Source organism: Microtus pennsylvanicus, chromosome 4, assembly GCF_037038515.1.
Source record: "Microtus pennsylvanicus isolate mMicPen1 chromosome 4, mMicPen1.hap1, whole genome shotgun sequence".
NCBI classification, from domain to species: Eukaryota; Metazoa; Chordata; class Mammalia; order Rodentia; family Cricetidae; genus Microtus; species Microtus pennsylvanicus.
In genome coordinates, this window is record NC_134582.1 from 128,424,865 (window position 1) to 128,436,900 (window position 12,036).

A 12,036-nucleotide genomic window follows, 5' to 3' on the forward strand; every position below is an offset into this window, starting at 1 on the left:
ACAAACAGTCTGATGTGACAACTGTTAAAAACAGGGCTGGAGAAGGATCTGCTCCGTTTCTTAGACCACAATAAAGCCAGGCCCAAAAATAAAGATGAGGCAGTGCATGGGAAGTACTGGGTTTTTCTGTTTGTTTGTTTTGTTTTGTTTTGTTTTGTCAAGACACGGTTTCTCCGCGTAAACACTGACTGTCCTGGAACTCCCTTTGTAAACCAGACTAGCCTTGAACTCAAAGAGATCCACCTGCTCTGCCTAAAGCCGCAGGCCACTACTACCCAGAAAGTACTGGAAAGGACTGACTGATGTTGATCTTCAGAGTAAACCATTCAAAAGAAAAACACTTTGGATTTGGAAGGAGCTAGGGAAAGGGAATAATATGAATTAAGAGCACAGTGCCTTCCAGTTCGAAAGGACGTGATTTAGGACTCCATATGCTGAAGAAGAATCTGATGAAGTAGCTTGGCAGGCACTATTACTCCATCACAGGAGATAAAGAAAATTCCTCAAGAGCTTTATTCAAGATGCCATTAATTGTTTTAATTTTATTTTTAAAATGTGTGTGGGTGTTTTGCCTGCATGTATATCTGTGCACCACATGCATGCAGTATCTGTGGGAGCCAGAAGAGGAGGTCAGATCCCTGGAACTGGAGTTACAGATGGCCATGAGAGTCGTGGGTGCTGGGTCCTCTGCAAGAGCAGCCCGTGCTCTTAAACCCTGAGCCATCTCTTCAGCCCCTCAAGGTGCCAGTGACTGCTAACCCAGAGATCGCACTGAAGTTTTCTGAACCTATAGTACCTGCTGTACTATCAACTGAAAAGGCTTGTGGCCAAGGCAATATTGGAACTGAACTTTAAACACCATCAGGACAGATAGGATGTCATTAGGAGCCTGGACAGGGGACAAGGCATGGCAGAGGAGAGTGGAGACTGCAGAAGCAGCCATGGTGATAAGGCAGAGACAAGAATTTAAGGAGTTTCAGGGGCTATGAGAAGAGGCCAGTTCGACATAGAACATGTTTTTCAGTGAGAGTAAGACAGAAGAGAAGAATGGAAAGGTAAACTAGGAAGACAATGAGCAGGAAGATGAGGAGGATGAGCCATGCTCTCTCCACGAAGCAGAAGCAGAAAGAATCTGGCCAGACCACAGTCAAAGCAAGCTCGTTACTGGCTCCATAACTTGGGGTGAGTAAACACTTCTACAGACCCTCTTCTCTCATCTGCAAATGGAAACGTCTTCTCAGAAGCAGTGTGAGTTCAAACAGGACAGCCTGAAAGTGCCGAGCATACAGGAGACAACAACCCTCTCTTCCTCAGTGGTTCCTGAGCTCTTCCAACTCTTAGCAACAAATGACCTCATATTTTGGGTGCCCATCTTCATCTGCAGAAGTCCCACTTGCTGGGGAGCAGGCATTTGGGGGCAGGGAGGTGCTGGCAGGACTGGACTATGGATGCTGAATGCTCAGTTATAAGAAACAAACTGGAGTCTACAGTCCCTGCAGAGAAGTTACTCTGTCAGAGCAGATCACATGAGCAGAGTGGAGGAGTGAAGAAAGGAGTAGAGACAAAAAAGACCTCAGAGCAGGTGTCAAGAGACCTGATTTTAAATATGACCAACTGCTAACTACAGTACAGCTTTATGTAAGTCACTTTTATCTATGAGATAAACCTCTCATTTGTAAAAAAAAAACAGGAGGAAGACCAAGGTCTACTTCCTAGTCTAGTTGTGGTAGTAATTACGGGATTAGTGAAAGCTGTGAGATAACTAGACTAACTACAAATGCCCCCAGCTCTAAGAAGCCAGCAGCAGCTCAAGAATGCCCAAGTCTGCACCCAAAGCTACAATATAGCTAATATACACAGGTGACTTTCTAACAGCGAAGCAGGTTGCAAGTGCTTCTTAAGTCTTTTGGGGAGTCTAGAGTATAATCACATTTTGCTACTGATTGCAATCTTAGCAAACATGGGGTTCCAGGTTTACTTAATAATGACCACAGCACTCCAAGCTAGAGACGCAGGATTATGGAGCATGTGAGGTTCTCTGGGTCTCCGTCACCCTTCTTGGAGCAGCTCTGCTTTCCTTCTGTCAGCAGTACAAGCTGGGGGCCCCTGCAGGGGAGTACATCTGAATAAGCACCCCATGTGGTCAAGGGCAGGATTTGAGGGGAGACACACTGGTTTACAGCCTAGTCCTCCCACCGAGCAACTCTGTAAACTCTCAGATTCTCCTAGGAATAGGAATGACAATACTTTTATCAGGACAGTGAGTGGAATAACATATGAAGTTCTTAGCATTATACTGCATCTGGCTTTTGCTAAGTGGTACCTACATCTGCCATATTCCTGGCACATAGAGATGCTCCCTCACTGTACCGTCAAGGAAGAGAAGCACTGTGAAAAAGGGGCAGCTTCAGAGACTGAGAGGGAGAAGCAAAGCATTTTAGATTCCAAATGCTAGCATTTAAGGGCTCTGCCTTTTTCTGTTTTCTTGATTCCTTTGACCCCATGGTTACATCCATTCTTGGCATGCTATATGATGAACCACCAAAGGCTCTTTCCTTTTTTTGAGGTGGGACCCAGGCTACTCAAGTGGCTGTCCCAGGGAGGAGCCCTTGGCTGTGGTCAAGGACTGAATTCCTAGCTTGAAGAGCTGTGTGGAATTCTGTGTTCTCTGAGGATCTTCTGGAGCCCGCAGTCGCAGCAGTTCTCATTAAGAAAGGGATTACAAATCAGAGATCTGGACACCAATCAAACAGCATCACTACTGAACCATGTACTTCATCTGCTGAAACCTAGGTTATTGAATGAAATATGAAAAAGAACAACACAAACAGGGGTTGGCACAAATGCATTTAGAGCTCAAGAAATATTTACTAAATGAATGAAGTAATGGGACTATACATCTGAAAAAATATGCCTTAGATTGCTATACCACAAGAGTAAATGAAAATCGAAAGTATAAAAAGGGACTTCACTTAATTTATGTATCACTGTTACAAAGAATAAACTGTCTCATTAAAAAAGCGTCTTCTTAGGAGCAGAAGCCTCAATAATCCCTGACTTGGTTTGGCAGAGAGGAAGTTAGGTTCTGCCACAAGTGGCCTTCCTGTCACTCTGAGCTTTACTCCCATTATTACAGGAGGAACAACTGCCCTGATCATTCTCAGATAACAGAAAACACTCTCCAAACTAAAGCGCAACACTCACTTAAGGTCCAACCGTAAAGATGCCTATCTGCTTATCACTCTGTGCTGGCCAGTACCACCCTTCCCACCAGGAATCTTCTGCTTATGCAGATCTCTGTAGTTCAAGGTCTAGCTCCCCACCCCACTCTTCCACCCTGCTCTTGCTCCTTTTCTCTGTTCCTTTCCAACTGCCATTTGATTACTGTTCAGGAAGAGAGAGACTGGCAGTGGAGTGTTTGCCCCAAGCCAAAAATGAGGATGGTGACGTGGTTACAGATGAGAACATTCGCATAAAGAGCCTTGCACGCTCCACTCAAATATCCACTGTTGTGATGGCTGCGTAGTGCATGTCACTGCTTCCAGAACGGTCTCATCCCTACATCCCCCAAAGGTCATCAGTCCACAGAGCAGGGCCCCTGTCCTGTTCAGTTCTGATCCCACTCACATTCCAGGAAAGGTGCTCAGCTCACAGTATGTCCTCACAGAAACACTTGTTGAGTTGGTGAAATGAGTTGTTTTCCTCAAACCGTGCTCAGATCTTCACTGTAGTTTCATAGAGCTGCCTTCAGAAAGTCAAAGTCCACAGGGTAAAGTTACCTCTTATAACCCTTAATCAAATCAAAAACACGTGAGTAATTCCCAAAGCACTCACACAAGCCATCATTCTAGGGAGCTCCTTTACCACGCTGGATATTATTACATTAGTTAGCTGCTTAAAAATATTCCAAAGAAATAGATTTGATGTGGGAAGCGCTGCCAAACTCTAGGGGTACTCTCTAGTCCCCTGAGACACATATTTAAATCTTTAGATGCAGAGTGTTACAGAGAACGCACGTGTCTGAATACAGAAAGCCCTATGTCAATTGGGAGCTGTGCACTAGGTCTCTCTACAGGTATACAGTTAGTTCTCAAGTACTTAAATATCAGACTCTCCTAGATCCACACCCTAGGTGATATTAGGAACAGGTTACAGCACTTTATGAGATAAGCCATATAAATCTATGTTTTAAGAAAAGTAACATAAACTGTAACACAGTGAACAACAAAATCCTGAATTTCAGATGTTATCTGGAGCCTTTTCTTGCTCTAGAAATCATGTTTCTGAATCTCTGCACTTCTTAACTGACCTGGGGGGTCTTTGGGAACCATATCTGATCTTCCCCAGAAGAGGTACTTACTCATCTCTAAGCTCTTGCTGTCAAAGGCCTTCTACAAACCACCTTCAAGATGAGCCCCACTCCTTCTTTAAGGGTATTCTTTTAGCTTCAGTTCAGATAAGGAAGAACATTTGCCCTGTCCAAGAGCTTGCATCTTACTGAATCCCACCCCACTCTTCATTGTTCTTCCAGCCTCACAATTTGATTACTATCTAACATCACCACTATTCTTCAAGCCACTAATAGGAATGAGTTTACCAGAGGCCTTTGCCACACAAGAACTAAATCCAGAACATGGTGCTCCACTTCCATGAGAAATGTAAAATTTCTAGCAGAAGGCAAATTCATTTTCTCGAGTGGTCCTTAAAGGACTCATCGGACCCAGGTTAGTGCTCTGAAGAGAGCCCAAAAGGAGACACGTCTCTTTCTGAGCCACAGCGTCTCTCTTGATTTTGCTGTTCAGTGCTCATAACAGTCAACAGGGGTGGTGCTGGCCTTGGGAATATTCTGTCTTACTATGATCCTTATGGTGGGAACTGCTCATGTTCCCCGATTTCACCTTTCTACGTGTGACTTCTGCCTGGCCCTTTGCACTTCTGCTCCCTTTCTCTTCCTTAGACCAAAACAGAGAGAAAACACACTACACTCTCCAGACGTTAAAATGTTTCCGTCAGAAAAAAGTGTCAATCTGGGTCTACGCAGCAATTCAGCTACAAGTATACCCATCCCCAGTCACTGGGTAGTTCTGGTCCTTGCTCTCAAGCCCTCACACGCTGGCTTCTTCACATTGTCTGCTTCCTGGCTATGCAGCACCTGGCTCTCGACCTACTACTACCTGGGGTTGTAGAGTCCAGGAGGGGCAAAGTTGAAGCCAAATGTCACTGTTTATCCCATACTGTGCCTGGTTAGCACTTTGAGAGGAGCATCCTGGACAGTTTGATTTGGGGCTCAAAGGCTGCAAGTACCAACTGACAGGCAAGATTCTTCATGTATGTACTTTATGCCCACACTACACCTGGCAAACAGGCTCCGGCACTTGTCAGAAGGGTTGGAGGATGCTGCCTTTGCTCTGTCTGCCCCTGAGGTAGGCAAACCAGGAACGATGGCAGCAGGTGAAAGGCCTCTTCTCTCTGACCACAGATGTCAGTGAGAAGGACGCAGCCAGGAAACAAAAACGCTGCTCGGTAGCAACTGGCACTACGAGAAGGTGTTTAGGCGGACAATCACACTTTTATCCTCCTTACGCTTTCTGACTAAAGATTTAATTTAATTTTGTCATGCCAGGATTAGCAACCAGGCCATAGAGGTGAAAGGACATTATAATAAGACAGCACATTAATCCTCTATCCCACCCAAGGCAGAAGCAAAACCAAACAAATAGCAGCTTCCTGGAAATTGAATTTCTGTTATCCAGATGTCAAAGATGTAATACCCCAATTACACAAACTCTTGCCAGTGAAGCATGCCAGCGAATATGCAATGGAAATGGGGTGAGCACGGGCGACAAAACTGCGCAGTCAGCATCTGGCTCTGTGACTGAGTGATAATTAGCACTGTGTGTAGACACTAATAAACATTTATGCCTGAAATTACAACTTTTAGCAATGTTAATAAGGGATATATTGGCAATCTGTAAAATAAAAGGTCTTGAAAAGAATGTCATACATTAAGCGGTGGCAGACATTTCCCGTTCTTACACCATCTCTCCCCTCTACCCTGCCCCTGAAGCTGCAAATGGCCATGCCATGCTGTTTTGCTGGGAAATTGATATAGGAACCTACCTAAAAAAATGGGTTGTGTCTCTTTGGTCTCCCCATTAATATCGTGGCTGAATTCTGAGATCTTATACACCTCATGGTGATAATCTGGCACAAGAAAACAACCGAAAATTAGAATTCCAATGGCTTCAAGAAGTAAGAATAAGCAGTTAAAGACTCCCGTTCTCTGTATGTATAATTTATAGGTACAATTTCAAGAACTCTTGCAGAGATTCAACGGGTTCTTCAACGGGAACCACTCAAACTTTGCTCACTGTGAAGTACAGAAACTTGAAAGATCACTCTGACTTTACACAACGGCTATGCATGGCTAGCGTTTTCACAGTTAAGTTTGCCCTGAGATAGCAATTACCAGGTTTCTTTTCTTTGAGAGAGCAAATATATTTGTAAGAAAAAGAACAATCTTGCCAAACCTCAGGCCAGGGGAGTTTCCCAAATGTATTTCCACAACTCATTCTCATGAGCATATTAACAGTAGTGTGCCTCAGAACTGTCTCTTGACTCAGGTTACTCAAAGAATCTCAAGCTTAAAAGTAAGCACATTTAAAAAAAAAAGATACTGATGTGTTATTTCAAAAAAAAAAGTATACTTTGAGAAGCAAGATACTTACCTTTCACATAAATGAATCTTTAGCATTCAACCACTGCTCTTTATTGAACATGCAATAGTTTATCTTGCAAAAAAAAAATATTGAAAAGCACCTGCACAGCAGAATCAGACGTCATTAAAAAGAAAGAAGAAAATGGAAAAAAGGAAGAACTATGTCCACCCAATTTTCAAATACCTCTTAGGACCTCCTGTGGAAGCTACAGCACTTTGGCAATGAAGTTCTTTACGAAGCAGGACCACTCGGGTGTGAAAATAGATGTCTCTTTTCATCAACAATCCAAGCTTTGGGTGGGTTTGTTTGTTTGTTGTTTGCCTTAGATTGCACTGGACAATATGGCAAAACTACCTTCTCTTTTAAGATGGAGTAAGTAGTAAGTTGCCTGAGGTCATAAATAAGAAAGCAGCCTTCAGTCCTGAATGGAGCACACTGATTGTATCAAACCGGCCAAAGATTTACAAAGTACAAAAAACGGAGTAATCAACGGCCTTGTCGGTGGGGTGGGGTGTACCAAGAAAGAGTAGCCAAATATTTTGAATACACACACTAATTTCAGGCCTCGATCATTAAACAGCACAAAACTAAATTAGGGGAAACACAGAGGAGCAGATCCTCAAAATGTCTATAATTAAACCATTTCCAGACTGACGAAAAGTGGGCTTTACAGAGTCCTCCTTTCAGCTTAGCTGAGTCTGGAAAACTTGCCGGCTTGAAATTACCCTCCGATGTCCATCTTCTTGCACGTGACTTCTGCAGGCCCTTGGAATAATCACGTGCCTCTCTACTCTGATGCCAATGCTAGATAAAAACCACCCAGGAAAGTGGACAGGTTCAGTGATTTGGCTTTGACCTCAAAGATACCTACAGAGGGTGGGTTGAAACTAAGTATTAGGACCTGTGCCATTATCATGGGGGCCGGGGTCACCCATTTATATATTGAGGCAACACACAACATTTTGACAGGTGTATTCCTTATCTTGGAGTTGCCATCATTTTATTTAAAGACTCAAATCAGGAAGAAGGTTAGAGTAAGTAACAGAACCCGGTGGAGACACTATTCAACTTTCTCCTTCCTAGACAAAATAAAAGCATAAAGAGTGTGCTATACACCTGTTAGTCGGCAGGACCTAGATGGATTTTTTTCCTTTCTTTCTTTCTTGTAATGACACTTGTCTGACTGGTATACTATCTAGTCTTAAAACACCTAGAAAAGATGCTGTATGACAACAATTTCTGTTTTGAGCTTGGATCCCTAATGAGCTGATTCTTCTTAAAAAGAACAATGATCATCTTTCTCTCCCCCCTCCTTCTCTTTGCGGGGTGGGTGGAAAAAAAGAAAAACAAAAACAAATCCCAGTATAAGCTCGGCCTGCCGGCCAGGCAAACCATCAGCCACCCCAGCCCAGCGGCGGCCGCGGCGGCGGCACCCCCGAGCGGGCTCGGCTCCCCGGTGTCATTGTTTGCTAATTTCCTGACGTGCCCTCCGACTTGTTTACCTACAATAACACCCCATGGGTCCCCTCAGGCACAACTTTCCCCGCGGCCGGGCGTGTGCGGCCCGCGGGGGCCCCGGGTTCGGGCGGCGACGAGGGGGTCGTGGCGGGCGCGCCCCCGGCGTGAAGCCCGCGGGCGGCCGGGGCGCGCGGGGCCGAGAGCGCGGAGAGCGCGGCGCCGGCTTCCCGCCGCTGTCCCCGGGCCGGCCGCTTACCTCGGCTCACCAGTTTGAAGCTCTGGGATTTCCTGCTTCTTTTCCTCTCGGAGAACTCCATGGTGCGGGCAAGGTGGCGGCGCGGCAGGAGACTGAGGCGGCGGCTGAGGCGGGCTCGTGTCACCGCCGCGGAGCCGCCGGGACCAAGGTCCGCGTCTCGATCGGCGGGGGAGGCCGAGGGACGGGAGGAACCACCGCGAGCCCGGCCGGGGGCTGCGGGCGCGGGCTCCGGGGCGAAGTTGTCCCCTCGCGCGGCGCCGCCTTCCCGGTGTCTTAGGCGCCCCCTCGGTGCCCCCTCATGCCGCCTGGCGCTTTCCCGAACGCCGCCCGCCGCAGCCCAACTTTCCGCCGGGAGCGGGGCCGGGCGGGGGCGCGGAGCTGCGGGGTGCTCGCCGCGGCCCGCCTGGGCTCAGCCTGCGGACGCGGCCCGGGGGACGCGGCGAGCCGAAGGAGGGCGGCGGCGGCGGCGGGTGCGGAGCGGCGGCCGGGGCGCTGACCGCCCCCGCGGGAGGAGGGGCCGCGCTGGCGGAGGGGGCGGCGCCGCCGGGACCCCGGGGCCACCTGCTGGCGGAGCCCGGCCGCCGCCATCCCCCGGGGGCCGCCGCCACCGCTGGCCTCGGCCGCGCCGCGCCCCAACGAGGAACGGAGGCCGCGGCGCAGCGTCCGTGGCGGCCAGGGCCCACGGAGCTGCCCCCGGGCGGACACTGCTCTCTGCGGGGCCTCCCTCCGCCGCTCCGGGAGGCGAGCTTGCTTTTAGAAATAAGCCAGGGATCGCGGCTCCTCGGTGGCCAGTCCTCGCTCTGTCTGAGAGCCCGGCTGTACCAGGGCCAGACACGGATTTTAGGCAACTTTTAGCAGGGGGTGAAGAACTTACCCATCCGTGTTCAGCAAGCGGGAAGAGATTTGAGAATGTGCTGCTGAGAAGACTATGGGAAAGAGTGAAGTTCAATTCTTTACCCCCCATCCTGGGGGCTGTAGGAGGAAGTTCTATGTAAGGGGTCTGCTTGGAATGGGGTTTAGGGGAGGAGAGTGGAGTACCAGGGGTGAGGAATACAAGGGGGTGCAGGGTCTGAGGGAAACAGTGATCATAGTAGGTGCAGGGGACTCTGTCACTTGCCGCAGAAATACCAGTGTAATTGACATTCACAGATGGCCGTTAGTAGTTTTATGTAATATTCTTAGAAGAGCTAAGAGTACACTCACTGTAGGCGCCATTTCTTACAACATATTTTTAAGCGGGAATAGAAAAGATTTTTACATCACCTGGGAAAGGTAGTACGGGAACATGATCTGACATGCTGAAAAAGTACTGCCTGCAAATCTACAGTTTCTAGACCAAAGTACAAAGGGGATAAAGGGATGGGCTGCTTCTCCAGCCCGGTAAGGTCAGGTTGCTCTAAAGAGTAGAGAGGAAAAAGAGGGGGCGGGGGTGGGGGCGTAGTCTTAATGAATGAGGTGAGTCCCTCTTAAACGAGACAGCCATTCAAAAGCATTAAGAGCAGCACAACTGCCAGGGAAGGGTAATGTGGGAGACAACCAGTGCAGACATACCTGGGAGATAAAAACCAAAGAACGGGTGATCAGCAGCCCCACTGGATGTGGAGACAGAGGTGTGGAGCAAAAGATGGGAAAGTTGGTCACACCGCGCTGGCCTGGGGTGCAGACCTAGGGCTTTCATTCAGTTCAATAAGACAAATCCCTCTAAGAGATGCTTGCTTTTTTTCCCCCTACATCCTTTGAGATTATAGAGGCTGAAAAGTGTATGGGAGAAATAGAATTGTATTTGGTGAAGTTCTTAGATCTCTTTAGAATTCTAAGAGGTGGTAAAGATAATACTATAATAACGACTTAGCTAATTATATCACTTGGTTCTTTCCCCAGCCCCTCCCTTTAAATCAGGATTTAAAAAGCCTGAAGATGAACGGATGTTTTCAAAGTAAGAAAACATTCTATACCTCATTCCAGGACCCATTCAGGTGTGTGTGTGTGTGTGTGTGTGTGTGTGTGTGTGTGTGTGTGTGTGTATGTGCGCGCGCGCCTGTGTGTCTTCCCTTGTGTGTGTGTGTGTGTGTGTGTGTATGTGCGCGCGCGCCTGTGTGTCTTCCCTTGTCAAATTTTATTCCAATAGTCACAAGGCTGAGTACTATGCTGAGTATTGCTGAGTCTTACTCATTCCTTGGAGCATAAAATAAGATTTTATTGAGTTAAAAATCATTGAAGGTGTCATCCCAGGAAGCAAATCCCTAAGGAAGATATCAACAAATGACCAACCTTAAGGAATGTGAACTCTACCTACTAATGAGAATATTCTTTATAAAGTTAAGTCAATATTTTTCAGAGAAATTCTAAAATAATAGTAACTATTTCTTGGCCCTTTTGACCGAACTCTCCAAAGATGGTCAATGTGTAAGGCACATGAAGCAGCCTGTCATATTAAATTTTAGAGAAAATCAACACGTTTTTATTTACTTTCTACTTGGCACAAACCACTGTGGCTTTATCTAACAAATTTATAGATCTGCAGTTGGTATTAAGTAATACTAAACTGTGATTGCCTCGAGTGGGTAGGTATCTGTCATAATTTGCTTCAGTTAACTTAATAAAATACCACAGACAGCTCGACTTAAACAAGAAATTTACTTTCATATTGCTAAGGGGTTCATGATCAAGGTCTGATACAGTATGTTCAAGTCTAAAAGTCTAACAAGCTTTCTGGTCACACTGTCTTTAAAGAACCAGCCCGAAATAATGACACGGAGACTTCTTGTTAATTATGAAAGCTTGCCTATAGCTTAGGCTTGTTCCTAACAAGCTCTTACAACTCAACCCATTTGTATTAACCTATGTTCTATCACATGGTGTTACCTCTTGTTCATCTTGCACCTCCTGTTTCCTCTCCCTGTCTCCTGGCATCTCCTTTGAGCTTAGATTCCTTCTCCTTTTCCTTTCTCTCCAGAAATCCCACCTCTCCCTCTTGCCTTGCTACTGGCCATTCAGATTTTTATTACACCAATCACAGTAATACATCTTCACACGGTGTATAAATATCCCACCCCAACAGAGTGTTTCTGGGGAGAGCACTGCCTTTTCGCTGTGTGTTCTCAACTGGTAGACAGGTCTCTCTTTTATTTAAAAATATGTTTTAAATTTATCATTTTTGTATGTATGTGTGTGCTTGGTGCCCACAAAGGTCAGAAGAGATCCCTAGATCACCCAGTACCAGAGTTACAGATGGCTGTGAGCATCCATGTGAATGCTAGAAATCAAACTTTGGTCCTCAGCAAGAGCAACAAGTGTTCTTCCTTGCTGAGCCAGTTCTCCAGCTCTCTCTTTCCTCTTAGGAGGCCACAAAGAATTAGAGTCCTGCCCTTTTGACTTCTTTTAACCTAAATTACTATCAACAAAAGGTCCCATTTCCATATCCAGTCATATTAGAGGTCAGAGCTTCAACATACGGATTTTGAGTGTCAGTAGTGTTGATTTTGTTTGAATATAGTGTCTGGATTGAGGTGTCCTGGCAAACCCTTTGGATCTAGTAAGGTCATTGCTGTGCTTGGCACTTATAGGTTCCCAGAAACTTTAGAACTACAGGTTTACATGTTC

The 12,036-nt window shown here is 46.4% G+C and overlaps 1 protein-coding gene across 3 annotated transcripts in view; it reads right to left on the reverse strand.

Moving 5' to 3' along the window:
• Bend7 (BEN domain containing 7) overlaps positions 1–8,846 on the reverse strand; it is an 84,308-nt gene extending 75,462 nt beyond the window's left edge. Inside the window, exons 1-2 of one of the 3 annotated variants that reach the window (XM_075970455.1) lie at positions 8,434–8,846; positions 6,121–6,204 (exon numbers count right to left, since the gene is read on the reverse strand). In XM_075970455.1, the coding sequence (XP_075826570.1) occupies positions 6,121–6,204; positions 8,434–8,494 (145 nt within the window). In that variant the 5' untranslated portion in view covers positions 8,495–8,846. The remainder of the gene's footprint in view (positions 1–6,120; positions 6,205–8,433) is intronic. The other 2 variants (XM_075970453.1, XM_075970456.1) reach the window with 2 other exon arrangements.
• Positions 8,847–12,036: the final 3,190 nt, after the last annotated feature.